The sequence below is a fragment of the Chiloscyllium plagiosum genome, unplaced genomic scaffold (genome assembly GCF_037043375.1).
Source record: "Chiloscyllium plagiosum isolate Xiang-an unplaced genomic scaffold, Cpla_swu_hap1 HiC_scaffold_1, whole genome shotgun sequence".
Taxonomy (NCBI): domain Eukaryota; kingdom Metazoa; phylum Chordata; class Chondrichthyes; order Orectolobiformes; family Hemiscylliidae; genus Chiloscyllium; species Chiloscyllium plagiosum.
In genome coordinates, this window is record NW_028270139.1 from 87,676,506 (window position 1) to 87,698,906 (window position 22,401).

Genomic DNA, 22,401 nt, shown 5'->3' on the forward strand with positions numbered 1-22,401 from the left:
TAATGAAAATGGATTTACTCTTTAGCTTCAAGTCAGATGAGAAATGTGGTTCTGACTTTAGTAGAAAGTTCTGATGTGATGGGTCCATTCAATGAGTTCTACAGAATAATTATAGCTGCTTGTCCTTCTGATATAAGCTAATCCATTCCTATTAGGAGAAAACATAATTTTCTTAACAAAGAAAGAATGAATCTTGTATTGCTCAGGAAAATGATTTTACAATGAATTCACATTTGCACAGTTAACACTGATTCCATAAATAACAAACAGTAAGTGCATATTTATTTAGAAAATCTTTTAAATACTGCAAGGTAATATTCAAAAGCTACAGTTGGACAGCAGTTAAGATGGCTCAAGCCCCCTTCCTTTCAGACTGCACATTCAAAAAGAATAAAATTGTATGGAAACTTTGCAATTTGGAAGTGCTTGAAAATAAATAAACCTGTTCTGAAATGGTGGCCTTTTCATGTCTTCAACTGTTAAGAATACTAATTTATTGTTGCTTTAGAAATTTCAGCAGCTCATTATTTCATTTTTATAATCAAAGCTGAGAACCTCCCCATAGATGGAGCTCTTACACTAGTAATAACAGCTTAGTATGACAACAGAGAGGGGTTCAATAATTTGTATTGTCTGGTGTTCAGTACATCCATTGATATAGAACAAAAATAATATTCCAAAAAAAAAAATTTATGTGTGAAGCTTTAGAAATGTATTTTCAGAGGTCCTGTAATTTTCATTTTTTTTAAAAAAGTCTCTTATACAGAAATTTTAAATGTACAGAACTCAAAAGACAGAATTCCTTCTCACCTTTATTTTAAAATATGGATTTGCACAAAAATAATTAGAAGCTAAGTCAAATAGATATGGATAAAAAGGAAGTCATAGAGAAATCAGGAAAACAATGTAATACATCTGACATATTGGCTGGAAGTGGGTAATGCACCATGCACAATGTCACTAAACTGTTTAGAGACATAAATAGGAAGTGAATGGAAATACAGGTGAAACCATAAAAATGCATCAAAAATATGCTCTTCAAATCATCAGCAAGACAAAGTTATGAAGGGAAACTGAATCATTTGAAAAAGTAATGACCTGTTCGGACTGATCAAGGAAGGGCAGAAAAACATGACACTTATAATATCACAATAGAAAAGCTTTATAAACTTTAGCTAAAGGGGCTTTGGAGCTGGATAATTATCCTCCAGTTGCCATTACTTCACTGATACAGAAATAAGATCCGAGAAATTGTGCAGATTGGTTATTAAAATAACCAAAGTCGAAAAGTGCAACACTGGAAAAGCAATGAAGTAGCATTGAAGTAGCAGAAACAAAAAAAAAAATTCGACATTTCGGGCATAAGCCTTTCATCAGGAATGAAGAACAGTTTATGGCCGAAACGTTGATTCTCCTGCCCCTCGGATACTACTTGACCTGCTGTGCTTTTCCAGCCTCACACTTTTCGATGCTGATCTCCAGCATCTACAGTCCTCACTCTCTCCTATTAAAATAACCAGTTCTGTATTCCCAGAGAGGAAAATATTGAAGTTGCACATGGACTTGGTGAAAACTGCTTCTGGTTTTCTTATTTTGTTTTATTATTTGCATTATATGAAAGTTGAAAGAATTATTGGATTGAGGTTAAAGGAAGTCAGTGAGACACATTCCTATTTCCTGTAACTAGACATATGAGAGAGGAGGAAAAGTTAATATTCTAATTATATTTTTGGATAAGAGAACACAGAATTAGAGTTTAAATTGAGGGGTTGAATAGATAGGAATGGGTGGCTCACTTCCTCCAGAAGAAAAGTTAACTGAGTCAAAGGTCTGGAAGATGTCTGCTGCACAGCCATAAGGTGCTGTAGGCAGGCTAAATTAATGCATTATGGAATTTCCACTTTTCACTGGAATTGATATGATTGAAGGGCAGCTCCTTCAGTCTTCGCAATGCAAACATTTTGTAAGGAGTGCTTCTGGGAATTGCAGACAGGCCCCAAAAGGTGGCCGTCGAAAAGTGTGGCACTGGCAAAGTACAGCACGTCAGGCAGCATCCAACGAGCAGGAGAGTCGACGTTTTGGGAATAAGCCAGTGAGACAGGTTAGAGAACTTTGAGCAGGGAGGGGATTGAGGGGGTGAATGAATATTGTAGTAATAATGGCAGGTAGTTTAGGGCAGGATAGGGGTTATCTCCTGAACTGTGCCCTGGTAGGGCAAACTGCACTTCCTCAAAAGATAGAACCTTCTCTATCCTGCAATTAAACACTTGAAAAGAAAACAAATGCCCACTCTTGCTTTCCTGCCCTTGCCAACTATTTTATGGCATCGACAGTGTAATATCGGGGTGCCTTAATTATTTATAAATGCTGGACAGACTGCCAATCTTGCTGCCTGTCTACCCTCTAGCCAACTGACCTATGTTACATGCCTCCACCAATTCTCCCATCTCGTGCGCTGCCACAACACCCCCCATGTATCTGGGTACATGTGAAGGGATTTTTAAAGTTTTCTACAATAAGCTATCAAGCGGAAAAACAACTAAATTGAAATCTTCTCACCAGGAAGTTAAAAATCACTGATTATATTTCACTTTTAATTAATTTACAAGTAAAATAAATAAATATTTGGGGCATACCTGCGGGATTAAGGTAGAAGCAGAAACATCGTATAAAATCCTCTTTTTAGAAGTTTAAAATGTGACTCTTTACTAAACCAAAATTTATATTCTACAAATATAAAATTAGTTTTCCTCAAGACCAGAGATATTTCAATAGTAATCAAAAGCATCGATTGTATTACTGTTAGAAATGCAGATACACCTCATTTAACAAGATGTACCTTTACAAAATGACTTTTACAATGGGGTTGTAGTGTAAAAAAGCATGTTCTCAGCATGCAGAGATTTTTTAACTCATTGCTGTCGGCAGGGGGTTCACTGCCACACTCTACTGGATAGAATCATTGACAGCATTATTACATTTCTGAGCATGTGTGGATTTTAGAAATTGCTGCCAGGTTGAGAGAAACAATGGCAATGAATGTTTGCAGTTTAACTGCTCTTTCTGCAAATGCTCGTTTGTAATTCTCAAAATGTATATCCTCCATTTATGAAAGGTGAATAGTGCTTATGGAATTATACTTATATTTAAGTCCATTTAACTCCAAGAGCATGAGCAAAACATCCCACAATTCTAGGATGTCATAAGAACAGGAATTGACTTAGAATCATAAAATGATATAGCATCAAGTTCAATCCGGCCTATACTGGTCTTTTATAAATGCTATGCAATTAGTCCGACTCCCCTGTTTTTTCCCCACATCCCTGTGAATTTTTCTACTTTGCCAAATTTTCTAATTCCTGTTAGAAAAGTTTTTATTCATTTTACTTCCACCATCTTTGGCAGCAGATTCCACCTCACTGTATAAATAAAATTGCCTTTACTTTGTTTATGGTTCTTCTGCTAATTATCTTAAACTGTATTTTCTCATTATTCGCTATTCTGCCACTAGAAACAAATTTTTTATTTAAAAATCCTTCAAGATTTGTAACATTTCAACCATTTCTCCCTGGTTTAAAAAGGAAAACACCAGATATTCCTGTCACTGGGTCAAAATTCTGGAATTTCTTCCCTAACAGCATGGGGGTCTACCTACAGTACATAGACTGTAGCAGTTCAAGACTGCATCTCTCCACCACCTTCTCAAAAGGCAACTAGGGACAACCAATAAGTGCTGGATAGCCAGAAATGTCCCACAAGAGAATAAATAAAGTCTACTGATGTAACTGATTTCTTTCTTCCTGATAGCAGTCTTGTAAATCTCCTTTTCAAAGACCATGACATCCACCTGAGGGGTGGTTCTCAGAATTGGCCAAAATACACTTGTGTTCAGCATAATGTCCTTGTTTTTGTATCCCATGTTACTGTTTATAAAGCCAATAATTATACATGCCTTTAAAACAAAAAACTTGCCCTGCTCCCTTACAAGCCACACACCCGTTTAAACCATATACCAGCCAGACTTGGAAGTATATCACTGTTCGCTAACTTTTGCTGTGTCAAATCCTAGAATGTTTCTTTCTTAACAGCACTGTGGGTGCACTTACATTAAATGGACTGCAGTAGTTACATGGGACTTAGGAGCAGGAGTAGGCCATTCATCTTTCCAGCCTGCTCTGTTATTCATTACATTATGGAATAAATTAGGGAATGATAAGATTGTGGTATCAAATCCACTTTTCTGTCTGTCCCCAATACACTGGACTCCCTTGTCTATTAGAGACCTAACTCAGGCTTGAATAAATTCAATGATCTGGCCTTCACTGTTTTCCAGGCAAGAAATTCCACAGAGTAATGACCCTGAGAAAACATTTTTCCTCATTGTCATCTTAAACACAAGACTTCCAATTCTTAAACTGTGTCTTCTAGTCCAGTCTCTCCTAGAAAGTGAAGCACCCTTTCAAAATCCACCTTATCACGTTCCCTGAAGACATTTAAATAAGATCACCTCTCATTCTTTTGAACTTCAATGGATAAATGTGCACTCTGATCAACCTTTCTTTAAGATAAGCTGGTCATCCAGGAAATGAGTTCAGTAAATTTTCTATAAGCTGCTTCTAATATAATTATATCCTTTTTCAAATATGCAGGCCAAAGTTATACACCATACCCCTGGTGTGTTTTCGCTTCAGCCATGTGCAGTTCCACTTCAGGAAGGAGGCTCACTCCCACCTTCTCAAATGCAGTTAAGGATGAGCAATAAATGCTGGCTTTGCCAGCAATGTTCACACTGCATGCAAGATTACCAAAAAGACTGGGATACATTCCCAGTTTGTTTTAAAAAACCTCCCATTCAGTTTATGTTACCTTTCCTCATTAATTTTACCTGAATAGATCATTCCGCATTAAATTTTATTTTCTATTTGTTGGAAGATTTAGCCAGTGTGTTATTATCCTGTTCATTGTACGAGGTTGTGTGGCATCTGAAATTTTAAAAATTGTACCTTTTGTAATAAGTTGAAAATCACACAACAGCAGGCTATAGTCCAATAGATTTATTTGTAAGTAGCGTGGGTTTCCTCTGGGTGCTCCGGTTTCCTCCCACAGTCCAAAGATGTACAGGTCAGGTGAATTGGCCATGCTAAATTGCCCGTAGTGTTAGGTAAGGAGTAAATGTAGGGATATGGGTGGGTTACGCTTCGGCGGGTCGGTGTGGACTTGTTGGGCCAAAGGGCCTATTTCCACACTGTAATGTAATCTAATCTAATCTAATCTACTAGCTTTTGGAGTATTGTTCCTTCATCAGGTGACTCGTTACCTGATGAAGGAGCGGCGCTCCGAAAGCTAGTATATCCAAGTAAACCTGATGGACTATAACCTGGTGTTGTGTGATTTTTAACTTTGTTGGACTGGGGTAGACATCGCCACATCATGACCTTTTGTAATGACATCCAGGTCCTGAAAATATAAAGGAAAGGATAGTAATCCCAACACTGACCCTTGGAGTCACCACTGTTTAGTTCTCCGCAGTTTGAAAAAAAAATCATTCACCATTACTTTCAACTTAGTCAATTTTGTATTGATGCTACCACGGTCTACTTAATTCCATGGCTAGAATTTTGTTAACAAGTCTGTGAGACGCAATTCAATTTCGGTAGATATAATATTAGAATAATACAGCACATCTTAAAAGTAACATTAATTGATTCTCAATTGCCCAAGAATATACTAAAATATTAAAGGAAAATCATTTTAGGTTACAATTTGCACATGCCACAGTCAGCAAGTGTTAAGTTGCCACCATTTTGTTTTCTCTTTCATTTTTCTGATTGAAATAATGCTTCTGTTTACAAACGATCTGTGTGTGCACGCGCATGTGGAGAATAACAGAGAATTAGTGAACACAAGATTGGAATCATGTTAGTCTACTTGTTCATTTTTCAACTGTAAACTTTTATCTTTGTTCCTGAAAGTGCTAGAATTCAAATTCACAGCATCAAAATTCTTCATTAGTCTTTCCAAATGCTCATCCTTTATAAAATGTGTAGGTAATATTACAAGGCTATTCAACTGTGGAAGTGGATTGGCTGTAATGCATTATAAATAAGTCAAGCAAATGGAATCATAAGTCTTATAGTGTGGCGCTGGAAGAGCTTAGCAAGTCAGGCAGCATCCAAGGAGGAGTCTCGACGCTTCCGGCATAAGCCCTTCATCAGAAACGTCCGAAACATCAACTCTCCTGCTTGTTAGATGTTGTCTGACTTGTTGTGCTTTGCCAGTGCCACACTATTTGACTCTGATCTCCAGCATCTGCAGTCCTCACTTTCTCCTAGAAGAATTCATAAAATGACCCAAAGAAAATAAATCTATTTTGCCAATGTTGTGTTTCGAATAACATTAACTGTTAAGTGTGGTTAACTGTAATATATTAATGGTGTTCTACCAGGGACAAAACTATCTTCTAAATATTGTAGCTGTCAAATATACTCTATTTTTATCTGTTTATTTAAATTTAAAGTATTTCTCCACTCAGTGTGAAAGGATTAAAAATTGCTAACACTACCAAAAATATGAATCAAAACGGTTAAGATTTCTGCAGAAATATTCAAACCGTCAAGGAAAAGTCTCTACAAATTAACTGATTTCACAAATCACATCAGCTTTCCATAGGATTAACATATTGTCAAACATGCTTGCCTTTCAGTTCCAGGATCTAAGGTAAATTATAATCAGCTGACTTGAATGTATCTTCTTTTTGCTGGCTAAAAGGAATAAGTTACTGATATATTCAGTTTCACAGCATGAAACTCCAAGAATTAACCACAAAATGTTTAAAAAAAAGAGGATACTCGGTGCAGGAAGGAGTCACACTGGAAAAGTAACAGGCGTTTTCCTGAAGTGGGGTTAAAACACATTGTGAGATAACGAAGATGAATTTTTTACTTCAGCTTCTTCTTGCAACATTATTCAATGCTAAATACACACAGATGGCTGAAAAGGTTTCATCTCGAGAGAGTATGCTCATGCTGTACTACAAAAATCAAGATTTCAACATAAAAACAAACTACTGAAAATTTAATGCTATTCTAACAATTAATTGTGCATATTGATAATATTGATAATTAGGGAAACACACAAGTTTTTTTAAAAATCTGCACAACATTCACTTGTGAACATGAATATTCACATAGCTTGTGGCTAAAGTAATTGCAGTTCATAATTTTGAATGATTCATTGGTTTACATTCTAACTTCTGTCTGCCCCATTTTTGTCCCTCTAAATATTGAATATTTTAATTTACATACTGGCCTAAAATAGATGATTCGCTAGAAAACCTAGCTTTTAAAAAAAAAACAAATTGCACTACATTGAGATTTTTATATCTGAAATATGTATACTACTGAAAATTACATTCCATGACATCAAGGTGGTGACTATAAAGCTAGTTTGTCATATACATTCTTAGTGTTACGGTTTTTGAATAAAGTCCATGCCGACCAGATATTCCAACCCAATCTTGTTCCACCTGCCAGCACCTGGCCCATATGCCTCAAAACCCCGCCTATTCATATACCCATCCAGATGCCTTTTAAATATTGCAATTGTACCTGCCTCCACCACTTACTCTGGCAGCTCATTCCATGCATGTACCACCCTTTGCGTGAAAACGTTGCCCCTTGGGTCTCTTTTATATCTTTCCCCTCTCACCCTAAACCTATGCCCTCTAGTTCTGGACTCGCCCATCCCAGGGAAAAAGACTTTGTCTATTTATCCTATCAATGCCCCTCATGATTTTGTAAACCTCTATAAGGTCACCCCTCAGCCTTTGACGCTCCAGGGAAAACAGCCCCAGCCTATTCAACCTCTCCCAATAGCTCAAATCCTCCAACCCTAGCAACATCCTTGTAAATCTTTTCTGAACCCTTTCAAGTTTCACAACATCTTTCCGATAGGAAGGAGACCAGAATTGCACGCAATATTCCAACAGTGCCCTAACCAATGTCCTGCACAGTCGCAACATGACCTCCGAACTCAATACTCTGACCAATAAAGGAAAGCATACCAAACACTGCCTTCACTATCCTATCTACCTGCTACTTTACTTTCAAGAAGCAATGAACCTGCACTCCAAGGTCTCTTTATTCAGCAACACTCCAGAGGACCCAACCATTAAGTGTACAAGTCCTGCTAAGATTGGCTTTCCCAAAATGGAGCACCTCACAGTTATCTAAATTAAACTCCATCTGCCTCTTCTCAGCCCATTGGCCCATCTGATCAAGATCCTGTTGTATTCTGAGATAACCTTCTTCACTGTCCACTACACCTTCAATTTTGGTGTCATCTGCAAATTTACTAACAATACCTGTGCTCACATTCAAATCATTTATATAAATGATGAAAAGTAGTGGACCCAGCACTGATCCTTGTGGCACTGGTCACAGGCCCCCAGTCTGAAAAACAACACTCCACCACCACCACCCTGTCTTCTACCTTTGAGCCAGTTCTGTATGCAAATGGATAGTTCTCCCTGTATTCCATGAGATCTAATCTTGCGAACCAGTCTCCCATGGGGAGACCTTGTTGAACACCTTAGTGAAGTCCATATAGATCACATCTACGGCTCTGCCCTCAATGCTCTTTACTACTTCCTCAAAAAACTCAGTCATGTTTGTGAGACATGATTTCTCACACACAAAGCCATGCTGACTATCCCTAATCAGTCCTTGCCTTTCCAAATACATGTACATCCTGTCCCTCAGGATTCTCTTCAACATAATACAACCTCTTTCTATTATAATACAATTGCTAACTGTAAAAGAAATGCATCAGGCATGCCTAGATAATTCATTCCATTTTGCAACTGACAACACAAGTTTAGAAGTTAGTTTTGTGGTAATTGACACTATGAGCTGTGGAATTGTTCTGCAGTATTTAACTGCAGCAATTTTTTCTTGGTGGACTCTTAAAAGAAACAAATTGATTGCTTGAAAGCTAAATGAGCAGAAAACCTGTGTCAAGGGGGTGTATTCTACAAAACCATGAGGGGAGCAAGGTAGGGGTCTATTTCACAAGGTGGTACAGCTTGCTACAGGTCCCAGACTGAGGAAAGATCCTGATTGCAGATGGGTCCCAATTATAGTGGAAGAGTCTGAACGTGATTTTAAGAGTTCCAATCCTGGGGTTGGGGGTAGGGGGAGATGGGCAACAGACAGGAGAACAAAGAGGGGTCTGATGATGGTCAGTGGAATGATGATAAATGAGTAGGAGTTCGAGGGGAATAACTGTCCTAACATGGGATCTGATGATGTTTGAGAGAGAAAGCACACAGATTACAATGGATCAAAGAGGAATGGGGTTGAGACATTATAGAGTCACAGAGATGTACAGCTCATCCATGCTGACCAGATAGCCTAGCCTAGCCTTATCTAATCCCATTTGCTAGCACTTTGCTCATATCCCTCTAAATCTTTCCTATTCATACACCCATCCAGATGTCTTTTAAAGTGTTGTTATTGTACCAGCCTCCACCACTTCCTTTGGCAGCTTATTCCTTACATGCACCATGTGAAACGTTACCCCTTCTGTCCCCTTTAAAAAAAATTTCCCCTCTCACCTCAAACTTATGTCCTCTAGTTCTGGACTCCGCCACCACAGGGAGTCTATTTATCCTATCCATGCCCCTCATAATTTTGTAAACCTCTATAAGGTCACTCCTCAGCCTCTGACGCTCCAGGGAAAACAGCCTCAGCTTGTTCACCCTCTCCCCATAGCTCAAATCCTCCAACCCTGGCAACCTCCTTGTAAATCTTTTCTGAACCCTTTCAAGTTTCACAACATTCTGCCGATCGGAAGGAGACCAGAATGGCACATAATATTCCAAAAGTGGCCTAACCAACGTCCCATACAGTCGTAACATGACCTCCCAACTCCTATAAGCCCTGACCACTTCTCTACCTGTGAATTCACTTTGAAGGAACTATGAACCTGCACTCGAAGGTCTCTTTGTTCAGCAACACTCCCCAGGACCTTACCATTAAGTGTATAAGTCCTGCTCTGAATTGCCATTCCAAAATGCAGCACCTCGCATTTATCTAAATTAAACTCTAAATGCCACTAATGGATACTTTTGGGATAATTTGTTGGGCCTGGATAAAACACTCCAACTCTGCTTGACACAAAAGTAATGCTAAAAAGCCATGCAATGAAGGATTTTGGTCCTTTTTAATCTGTTGGCCAGTAATCTATTTAAGATATAATGACTGAGTTAATCTGAAGGTACATAGTCCTGTCTTAATATTAAAATGACCATCTGAGATCCCATGAGCTGGATCACTGTTAGCCTTTCATTTTGTCCTTGTTAAAATCAGAAATGGGAATGTTTGAAGCAGATCGTTTCTTGTTTGAGGTTGGAACACCCTGTTCAAAACTGACATGAGATTTTAGTGTTTCTCAATTAGGCAAATGGAACATTGGTATAATTTTTTTTTAAAATCAGAGGCTCCCTGAGGAAAAGCACTCATCTTCTGTGTCAAATTATACTCTTCCCACTTTCTTACACAATGACTGTTGGAAGATTTGATATGGGAAGGGAAGGTTAATCACATTATAGCCTAATTATGTTCTGAAGCAATATCTTTGTACTTAAATTGCTACTGTTGACTAGCTAAGTTCATTCAAACCACTTAGTTATCAAATGACGTCATACAAAATTTAAAATGAAATAAATTTTACAGCATCTGCAGTTAAGTCGCTGTTGTTTTAATTGTATTGTAAAGAATGCTCTCCAATGCCAATTACAGTATATAATGTCTGCTGAACAATGCGGGTGATGCAGGACCACTCCACTTTTCTGTGTAGCTACATCATGATCTTAAACTGCTGGCTAATACTCGCACTGTACGAAGTCTATGCCACATTAATGTGAAATATGAAGTTTAACTGGGGCAAGTTCTGTACCAATGTGGGCGACAGAAAGATTGCAACTTCCAATTGCAATTTCTAATGTTTTAATTAAATTGCAAAAAGTGTTGTTAAATTAGAATTTATCTAATCATACCAATCCTTGATTTTAAAACTTCACAGTAGTTTTCATACCTCTTCTCTACTTCACTTCAACTTGTTTCCACCCAGATTCAATCAATCATTCTATTTCTGTGAACTGTACACCCGTCATCCCAGTCTTTGCTTTCATTGCAACATCCTAATGACCTCCACTTTAGAATTCTCCTCAAAATCTCCTGCACCTGGCTAAGATATCCCAGTCCCTTCGTTCAAGTACTACCTCTCATTATACTGGATAATATTATGTTGAAATTATTACATTATTCTTGAAGAAAGACAAGCTTTTGATTTTCATATATATACACAATACTACATGCTAGGGGTTGAAAAACAAGGTACAGGTATATACACTTTATTTTTGACAACGTAACTTCTTAGTGAAGAAACATTTGGGATGTAATTGATCTTTGTCAATAATGCAAAATGAGCAAACTTATATTTTGCACCATTGACTTTTACATTGGCAAATTGACAGAAGAACTACTCACTGCGGAAGTATCACTGGACCTAAAACATTAACTCTGGATTTCTCTCCACAGATGCTGCCAGACCTGCTGAGCATTTCCAGACTAATTTATCCTCCCTATTCCCACTGAACTTTTATAGTAAAGGCTCTACTTCAATGGTCAGTTTCAGAAAGAAATTATTATGACTGTTGTTATTTCTTTTCCAGCCAATGTACTCTCCTCTTCCTTTCTGTAGAGAACACATTCCAGGAGCTCAAGTTACCCACTGCTGTATTAAGAAAAAAAGTGGTCATTTAACAAATGAGAGTCTAAATAGCAAACATTGGCAGGAGATTTAATTGCAGACTGAGAAAGAGAGATAACATAACTGTGCTGTAATCTGTCAAACCCTAACGAGGAGCCAATTTAAATCAGGAGTGATTACAGCAATAGTTTTGTGTCTCCTCAGTTATTGGTATTGAAGCACACTTATTGAATGATGCAAAATAAAATATCACCTGTTTTAACTTTTTTGAAAATAATATTTTCCAATGCCTGTAATTACATTGCAGCACTAAGCAACAGTGATGATACAGGATCAGTCCTTTCTTCTGGGTAGCTACACAAATGAATACTAAACTGCAGACTAACAGTAGGTCCATCATCTTTCTTCTACTTGAGATCAGCACAGATTGGGAATGGAACCGAGTCCACTTTGATGCAAAAATAAACTGATCGGTTCTCAAATTCATCCACTATTAAAGCAAAGCCAAACCCAAATCAAATGTAATGTTGGGAAGCCAGGAGTTAGACTGGCGCTACATGCTAGCACACTAAAAACTCACGCACGACTGTCAATAGAAACTATACAAGAAAACAAATGTGGCTTTACCGCCAATTCATTTTTCAACCTAAACCAATTAACACATCTTATAAATTCCACATTCCGTTGAATACGGAAATAAACTGCAGTGTTAAAGCTTTAGAAAAGCTGGCGAGGGGAAGAGACTTATCGGGACGATCATAACGTGGTACAACACTTATCAACCAGTAAGCAAATCATTGCACCATTTTAAAACATAGACGTTAAAACAAAATGTAAAAATCTTGATTCACGCACAGATTAAGCATCACATATTCACTAAAAAAAACCCTTCCCTCGCGATAGTCATGTTCAGAGTGTACGATGATGTGAATGGAAGTTTCAATCAATTTCAAAGCTCCGTATCGATGACTGAAGTTTAAAAGGTCTCACTCACCCTGAGATTGCGGAGAGTTTCTGATGTGCGTTCTGAGCCATCTCACAACCTTTGGCCCGTGTCCTCTGCATTTCAGCTCGCAGGGAGGGAGAGTCCACCGAGGCGTCCCCAATGGAAATTACCAGTTCGCGGTAGAGGGCCACCTGTGTGTTGAAGTCTTGCACCAGCTGAAAAGATAAACTCTGACGGTCACCGTAAAATAGAGGTACAGGTCCGTTCAAAGAAAGCTAAAAGGTGCGGTGGGATGTGGGTCAGAAAATGAAAGAGCAAGATTTGAGATTTAGACGGATGATGAAAGGAAATTGAAGGTCAATGGAGGGCCAGCCATACTTGTCGGTTATTAAACAGACACACAGTACTCACAACATATCACATTGCCATTTTATCACCACACCAGTAGCATTCTCCTATCATGGCGCAGAATGTTTTAAAATACCATCGGTTATACCTGTCCAGCTTCCATCTGAGCCGCAGATCAGTGCAACCCTGCAAATAAACCTCAACGGAGAGATCAGTAATTCTTGTAAAAGGACAACATACTCGTACTCTTTAGGAGTGACATGCTATCCTCTACTCCGATCTAACACTTTTGTTTTCCCGGACACACAGGCTGTGTCTAGTTCGACGGAGTGAAGGGACTTGTCTCTTCTTGACACAGGAACTTCACTTAGTATTCGGTAAAGCGCTTCAACATGCAGTGAACTCACATGCAGCAGAATAGATAAGCCGTGCCATAAATAGACGCGTCAGAACCAGGCTGAATTTCAGTCATCACTCAGGCCGATGCTCCACATTAACAAATACGGTTGTGCATTTGCACGTGATCAGAATTGAAAGGTGGGCAGGGTGGATTTTTGTGTGTGCGTGTTTTGGGAGTTTGCACTTACCATCTTACACTCCTCGAGTGCCCGGAAGGGTTTAGCAGCGACCTCCAAGCGGTCTGTCCTCCCCGCTTCCCTCTCCAGCTCCCTGCCGAGCTGCACGACGGAGCCTGGCGACTTGCGGCGGGGTATGCGCCCATTCACTGCAGAACTCATGCATACACATCCAAGATCGGCTGCTCTTCGCTTAGGGAGGGGAGTGAGACGTGTTGCGATGAAGCACGAGCTCCAGGAAACGAATATAACCTCGAAACAGAAGAAAATAGATTTTTTATTCCTTCCCCACCCCCCTCCCCTACATAACCTTGAGTCGGTAAAACGGGCGCTGGCTGGCCTCTTTCAACATGCTTCAAAGTCCCCGCTATTTAAGAGCTGCAATCTCCCAGTGTCACCATGTTCCTCGCTGCTAAGGGTGGGGATTTCACCGGGGAGATGTTCACATCTGGATGATTTAGGGGTTTCCATTAAGAATCTGTCGGCTCCAGAAGTCCTAGACCGGAACGATCTCGCCTTTAGTTCTCCCGGGACGAGGGAGGTCACTGTAGCTTTTTAAAAATTTTCACCTCAGGAAACAAAATTAAAGAGCCCCGGTGGGTAGTAAGTGACCGCGGTCGTTTGCTCGAATCTTATAGCTTCCCAATGTTTTTTTTGTGTGTGTGGCTGTAACCTTCTGGAAACGCGAGGCGCAGAAATCAGGCAGACTGACGTGAATAGCGACACAACACATTGATAGGACAGAATACTAATGTGAGCCGAATAGCTGGAGCTTGCGAGTTAAGGCACTTAGCTTAGCGCAGGCAATGCAACTATCGACACTGTTTCAACAGTGAAACGTTCAGCCGTTAAAACGGGAAGTGACAGCTTTGAAGAAGATCAATCTCATTGACAATTGGCATTCAGCACCGAGTCATTCCAACAAATCAATCGTTGTCCTCCGATATTTCCGTCATGTTCATCGACGGTCCGGGAGCTGTTTTGAGGAAACTACGAAATCTCGTCATTTCCAAGTAACTCAACAGCAAACGAATGAAACTAGTACCTCACCTCGGTTGTCCGTGGATAATTTTGTAATGCAGTTCTATTCGAATTACGGAGTAAAGCCTATTCCAACACGAACCATGGTAAAAATCCAGATTTTTTAAAAAAACTTCCGAGATGTTTTAGTGTCGATAACAATAAACGCACTTCAGATAGCAGAAACATTCGTAGAAAATACTGTTTGTGATTTTACGGTGCAACTGCTCGAAACACTTGAAAATTTATCCCAGAGGTGTTCATGTATGTTTTAGAAGTTTGGTGGGGATCTGCTGAACCTCGATACAATAACATCGGGACAGAAATTACATTCTTATTATATGTCTGGAGAAACTTCTCAAATCTAGATTCAGTTGACAACTAGAAAAATATTACTGTATTCCCTTCTGAAGTGAGAAACACAAAGATAAGACGGCAATTGCTAAAACTGAAGTTGAGAGAGATAGGTGCTAGACCGATGTTCGAAAAGTTAAGAAAAATTAGGGGAAAAAGGAAATTAGCTACAAATACAGAGGATATGGAGGTGGTGCTAAATGATTATTTTACCTTGACCTTTATTAAGGCAAAAGAAGCTGAGTCATTGAAAGAGAAGGTAGGTGATATTAGATGGACTAACCATCGATAAAGAGGTAAGGTTAAAGTTAGTAAATACCCAGGACTGAAAGGGATGCATCTGAACGTAATGAGAAAATAACGATGGAATTAAACTGTTGGTTTCGTTTCCAAAGAATCACATAATTAGAAATATACATGTTTATAAATGTCCAAAAGGTTGAAATCTTTTTAAAAATTCACAAAACCTAGTTCCAAAATAACTAGAAGGGAAAATGCTGGAAAATCTCAGCAGGTCTGTCAGCATCTGTAAGGAGAGAAAAGAGCTGACGTTTCGAGTCTAACTGACCCTTTGTCAAAGCTTAAAAAAAGGGGAGAAATAGGGAGGTATTTATACGAGGCTGAGAGAAGGTGAGTCATGGCTCCAGAAGCAAAGGTAGAAATAAAGAGATGATAGTGACAGTGCATAGAGAGATTATAGGGAGATTAGGAGCTGTGAATAACCAAGGTTGAAGCCAGTGCTGTATGACAAAATATGTGGGGGATGGAGGGGGGAGGGGTGAAGCAGAGGCAAAATGGAAAACAGGGGAGAAGGGTAGCAAAGGGGGAAGAGGAGAGTAAAAGGTGATGAGAGAGTGGGGAGCGAGAGAAAGAGAGACAATCAAGAAATAAGAGGTACAGAACAGTGAAAAAAAATTTAAAAAAATAAATGAAATAACATTATCTGAAGTTGTTGAATTCAATGTTGAGACCGGCAGGCTGTAACGTGCCTAATCGGAAGATGAGATGCTGTTCCTCCAGTTTGCATTGAGCTTCACTGGAACATTGCAACAGGCCAAGGACAGACATGTGGGCATGGGAGCAGGATTGTGTGTTGAAGTCAAGTTCAGGAAATAAAATAACTACACCTTTTTGATAAGGACTTACCATCACCAGCAGAGATTGTAACAGGAAGGCAAATTAGAACAATCCTGCCAAATCATAACCAGTCCAGGTTTTCACAGGAAAAAAATCTCAAATAAATGGGAGAATGCAGATGGCACATGACTGACATAAAGTGCAGAACTATCTAACCTGTGTGTTGGACAGAAAGTCAGAGTCATATATTCTACACAGGGATGGTGGCAGAAATAAATAAAATGTGAAGCTTATAAAGTCACATCAGACAGAACAGCATTAAAGAATACAATAGCTAACTGAGGACTGTAAAAAATATTATAATTGCACACAAAACACAGATTGGAAAATGGAGGTGTGGAAGCACATCAAGGCAACAATTTGCTGGCGATATGCAAAATTTCAAGGCACCTACCAGTTACGAACACCCTAATATGAAGTCTAAATCTCAGGGAGGTTGTATCATAAGGTCTGGATGGATTGTCAAGCCGCTCATACGTTATAGTAATTCTTAGGCTCAAACTTTTTGACGTTGTAATTATAGTTTTTGAATAAATAGTTTTACAACTACCCTCGTGTATACGTGTTTTCTCTCAGTGCAGGTAATTTTATCTTGGAATATGAATATCCTATTATTTCTTGAAGAGCTTAATATGCTAATGAGGCAAAGAACATGATGTAACAACATGACTAACTGCCAAACATGCCAGAAAGAGCATATGTCCATCATTATATGTAAAGACAGGCCATAAATAAATCTATACGACATTGTCAAGCAATTTGAATACTCATTACTTAATCTGTGCTACTTACCAATAACAAAATACTAAGGCACATTTCGACCCCATATGTTAGATTTTTTAGATCAGATTAGATTACAGTGTGGAAACAGGCCCTTCGGCCCAACAAGTCCACACCGACCCGCCGAAGCGAAACCCACCCATACCCCTACATTTACCCCTTACCTAACACTACGGGCAATTTTAGTATGGCCAATTCACCTGACCCTGCACATCTTTGGACTGTGGGAGGAAACCGGAGCACCCGGAGGAAACCCACGCAGACACGGGGAGAACGTGCAAACTCCACACAGTCAGTCGCCTGAGGCGGGAATTGAACCCGGGTCTCTGGCGCTGTGAGGCAGCAGTGCTAACCACTGTGCCACCGTGCTGCCCATAATGTAGTTTTGCTCAAACGTGAATTAATATGTTTTCCATCAGTTTGCATTTCATGGCCTATAGTATGCATTCTGGTATGAAATTTGCTTCTTCGCACAGTTCGGATTTGGTTTGATGAACAAAAAAGTTAAAGAAAAGGCTTATTTTGTAACTAATTGAATCATCACTGACAACCCATCTCAACAGAAGACGCCATTTCCCCAACGTCACGTGCAAGGCAAGAAACAGCCTCGCTGACATGTGGACAACTTCCATGTTGCCACCACGATGGCTTGGCCTGACGATTACTACATCACAATGAAGTTGCTGACCGGCACGTGAATGGGTTCTCCGTTGCTATTGCGACTGCCTGACAGGCGGTTGGTGCTCGTGATTATTCAAATCAAAGATGGCGGCGTCGAGTGTGAGTGGAGTCGATGTATCGTCTGAAGGAACGGTTCCGTTGCTCACGATTCTCCATTTTAATGATGTTTATGAGATCCAGCCGCGTTCAGAGGAACCTGTGGGAGGCGTGTCCAGGTTACAGTCATTCTTTTAACACAACTGCATTGTATATTGAAACAATGTGACCTAAAATCCATGAGCAGTTGACCGTGAGAGTTACGCATGGTTGGGAATTGATCGAAGAAAGGGGAACACCGTATGCTGCATTTACTATAGATGTAAAATGTTTGACTGATAAAATGGTCAACAATATTAAAATAATATTGATCCTTCAATATCATTTTAATTGGGCAAAGTTAGTGACAACGGGAGTAGTTATTAATCGTGGGTTTTACACCAGATGTTTCACTGCCAGGAATATTTGTAACCAGACGAATTTAACATCAATGGCAAAAGAACCTAGGGAAATATTTAATGAGATTTATAATCAACATTACCTTGCCTGAAATGGTATGGCAGTGTACAGTGGTAAATTTCTAGAGATCTGAATATGAATTTGAAATTAAGATTTTCTATATTGCTATTAAAGCTGCGCACTGCTATCAATATTTCTAACTTTTTTTAAAATCAAGAATCCCTTCTATTTTGGTTCCAGATAACATTGGTTTCCTCAACACACTTCCTTTGCTCCTAATGTTTACAGATACCACTTTTCACTAGTGTGTAGACTTTAATTTTTATTGACTCCCTCTCCCTGTTTCCAATGGTATTCATTTCAAGAACTGTACATCCTGGATGCCACAATGACAGACCCCAAACTGAAATCAAGATCATTGTTGCTCCTTGTGAGAAACGAAGCTCACTCACTTCAATAATTTCAGTCTGAGACAAGATCTGAAGCAGTAGTATCGTTTATTATGCTCTTGCAAGAGGGGTGTGGTGTCTATTTACAAAATAGTCACACACACACTTTAATGAGTACACAATATTTATGTAATTCGTTCCTCTTTCCTCCTCCCATTGCTCCTCCCCTGTTTACATCTCCCACTTCTCTAAGACCGGCGCCCATTACTCTTGTTTATCTCTTGCCTTGTCTATGACAAAATGCTTATTTCTGGCCTCACAAGGCTGTTTGACCACATCCTGCTGTGGTCCATTGTTAGGTATATCCTCCTTCACTACCATTTGTTTCCCTTACTTGTAACGTTTCCTCCCATTCCTCATCCACATTGAGCCTTATGACCTTTTAATTGTGGTTTGTTCTTGTTTTTGCAGAAGCAGGAAACAGATGCTTATAAACTACTGTTTGTACAGGCATATCTGGCTTAACCTACACCCTCACAGCACCTTATCTATTTGTCTGTAACATCTACCATTGTTTGCAGGCACATTTCATTTTTGTATGCACATTTTAGCTATTACAAAAACAATTATATATTTCCTTCACATAGTTTTCATTCTTGTTAACTCAGCTCTTGGCTGAAACAATTATACACTGGTGTGAGTTCATTTACCTTGCATAAGTAATTAGGATTGCATAAGTAATTAGGATTGCAGAAGTAACACTACTTCACCTATCTCCCACAATTTCCCCCTTTTTCTTTAATTATCATTTATTATCTTCTGCATTTTTCTATTAAGCATCGCCCCCAAAATTCGCAAGCATCATTCTAGAGATTTCATCCATCTTGGTCTCACTCATCCCCTCATTATTTAATAGATAAAGTTCCTCTGCCTGATTCCCTTTTAGGGGCATCTGTTTCATTAAGGCTGTCTCAATTAGTCTTTGGGTGATCCCTCGTATATAGGGTATGATGCAACAGCCAATGGCTACCAATACCCTGGCTACTACTATCATGGAAGTAAGGATGGAAACCATCACCCCCTTCCATTTTCCAAACCATGATTCAAGCCATCCCGTGAGAGATGTGTCTGCTCCTGAATTCTCAGCCAGTTCCTCTGCTAAGGTAGTCAATCCCCTTAAGGAGAAAGTGAGGACTGCAGATGCTGGAGATCAGAGCTGAAAATGTGTTGCTGGAAAAGGCTTAAGGCCCAAGTAATTAAACCATCAGGCGGAGTGTTATTAGGAATAAAGGTACAACAACGTCTTCCTAACATCACTTACACACCCCCTTTTTCTACTGGAATCCTATCAAGGGCCATTCTATTTTCCCATGCTATCAAGCTGTTCTGATATTCCTTTAACCGTATCTCTTGTATAATTTATAAATCGCTGTTGATTATAGAAAATGTAATTTATCCAACCTACATTTTTATTAATCGTTACCCACCAGAAGAGAGCTGACTCAAAGCTTGCTGCAATCTGGTTGCGAGCCTTGAATTCATCAGGTTCAATTTCCCACCCCCCACCTCCCCCAGGGGGAGACTATAGAGTCTAGATAAATCCTGTCATCAAAAGAGTGTCTAATAATGATCTTTTACTTCTTCCCTTTTTCTCTACTATCTTTTCCTTCTAAAATGCCAGGGTAAATGGAATTGCCAATTGTACAATTGCACATATCCCTCTCCAATCCGGAGGTAGGGTGGGTCTCAATATTTTGCCTCCACAGTACCACCACAGATCCGCTCGGGGAATCTTTAGTGCTGAGTAGTTCCCTCCCTTGTGAGTTTCGGTGACATTGTTAATCTCTGTACATAATTTCAGCTCCCCCAAATCTCTAGAGCGATTTGTACCTCCTCTACGCATATACGACGTGTGATTTCCAACTGCAGTTGAAAACGTAGGAGGAGGGGGTTGCTTTTAAGTCTTTCTTCTCCAAGGGAGGGAGCATTAGAGATAGGGAGGTACAGTTCCTATCATTCCATGCAGTCTCATCCTGATACAGGGCTATCATACATTTCACGCCCTTCCTGTCTCGCTTCCACCTGAGCGGAAAGGGAACCACTGGTCTACTGGAGGCACATGCATAGTAATTGCTCTTGTTCAGACTTTTTACAGTATACTTTACCCATTCAACCCAGGTATTTGCATCCCCGTATCCAGTTTCTATTTCTATTTCAAGTCCTTCACCTCTATCATTTTTACTACTTAAAGGTCGTTGGGAGGGGTGAAAGGTTGAATCTTATTATCTAGTAGTTCTGTCCGTTTTCCCTTTCCTACGCTAATTTGAAAACAACAGCCTGAGAAATCCTTCCTGTTTGCTTTCATTCCTATCCCAAATGTTTCATTTAATTGTATCTCATAGGTGCCCCCCCCCCCCCCCCCCCCCGCCTCCCAGAGTTTCTTCGTTGCATGTGGTTTTCTTTATCGTTCGGCAGATTGGTTTACGCTCTTTATCGGGACAATCGAGAGCTGATCAGAAGGCGGCCCGGTGTACTGTGACGAAACGATTATACCAAGTACCATCCCCGAGACCATCCCCAAAGGACTTAAGATGTATGTCTGAGCTGCTGTACTGTCTCTGATTATCTACATCCCCACAAATTACTAAACTACATGCATCAGGTCTATTATTTGTGGATTATCAGACTCAGGGACCGTTAATAACACATATGAAAATAATGTTGACAAAATCCCAATATTAAGAGAGCTAGTATCATAGCCCTAAGCATCCCCAGCATTCTAAAAATCATGCTGAAACACCAAAAGCCTTTAAATACAATCCTACAGAAATAATCCCGTGCTCGCGTCGCCACTGTATAATCGGTTACTCAAAGTCTCTTTAGTCTGAGTTTCAGCAGTTCTTGCGTTGATTCGGCTATCCAGACGTCTTCCTCAACTGGAGATTCCACTGGCCCTTTGATCCGAGTGTAGTGAGTCCAGCCTTTCCCGCCATTCTTATCGCCGTTTCGGTGGTCAAAAGAGCCTGATATGTCCCTGCCCAGTCTGGTTGCAATTTAGTCTCTGTCCATGATTTTACTAAGACCCAATCTCCCGGTCGAATCAGATGAACAGCGAATTCAAGGGGTGGAGTCTGTGCCAATAAACCCTGTTTCCTGAGGAAAAACAAAGAGGAGGACAAGCCTCCTTTAAGAACAAATCTTTAATTTCTGGGATTGGCACTGGCCAGAGATAGGAGCTTCCTGAGGACCTGGGACAGTAGGTATTAAGGAATAAACCACCGCTTCCTCTGGATTCAGGGCTGCTTCTTTAGTTACCTCATCAACCAGTAATGTAGGTAGCTTTCCATTCTTTAATTAACGATGAATTAATGCAGTCATGTTTTAAATTAACCATGAATCAATATGACAGGTCACTGAAAATGTGTGAAGGTATCCTGCCAATTAATATTGATTCAGGCTAACACAATCGACTTACTATAAATATTAATTATATATTATATAAATTATAAAAATCATTATCTGTAATTCAGGATGGAAACGCAACAAATGACTAAAACATTTTAAAAACTGTAATTGCACCATTCTGTTTGTTTACTAGTCACTTGTGACTTCTCATTCTGTTTCTGTAATTGTTTTGCTCAAGCACATTCATTTTTAAGGCCCTCAACAGATTTCATAGCACCAGTCGCAGTTAATTCAATCCCCAATTTGGTGGCAGTATCTTGTCATGAGCGCAAAACTGATTCTTTGTACCTCTCATCACAAAACTGTCGCCATAATCCAATTAACTCTTTTGTTCCCACTGCCGTGGGCTTAAATTTTAAGAATGATTTTACTGCCCGTATCGACTAGGAAAACTACGCCCTCTTTATAAAGTCCCACCTTTAAATTTATCAAAGGTTCC

General features: G+C 39.5%; 2 protein-coding genes across 3 annotated transcripts in view; one reads left to right on the forward strand and one right to left on the reverse strand.

Annotated features, from left to right (window-relative positions):
• Nucleotides 1-15,703, reverse strand: part of rgs7bpa (regulator of G protein signaling 7 binding protein a) — a 113,569-nt gene extending 97,866 nt beyond the window's left edge. For both annotated transcript variants that reach the window (XM_087988653.1, XM_043689522.2), the window contains exons 1-2: nt 13,654-15,703; nt 12,767-12,933 (exon numbers count right to left, since the gene is read on the reverse strand). In XM_087988653.1, the coding sequence (XP_087844779.1) occupies nt 12,767-12,933; nt 13,654-13,803 (317 nt within the window). In that variant the 5' untranslated portion in view covers nt 13,804-15,703. The remainder of the gene's footprint in view (nt 1-12,766; nt 12,934-13,653) is intronic.
• Nucleotides 15,704-17,667: 1,964 nt separating this feature from the next.
• The window catches only part of LOC122554964 (snake venom 5'-nucleotidase-like), an 83,001-nt gene continuing 78,267 nt past the window's right edge, over nt 17,668-22,401 (forward strand). Inside the window, exon 1 of the mRNA XM_043700436.2 lies at nt 17,668-17,828. Within this exon, the coding sequence (XP_043556371.1) occupies nt 17,698-17,828 (131 nt within the window). The 5' untranslated portion in view covers nt 17,668-17,697. The remainder of the gene's footprint in view (nt 17,829-22,401) is intronic.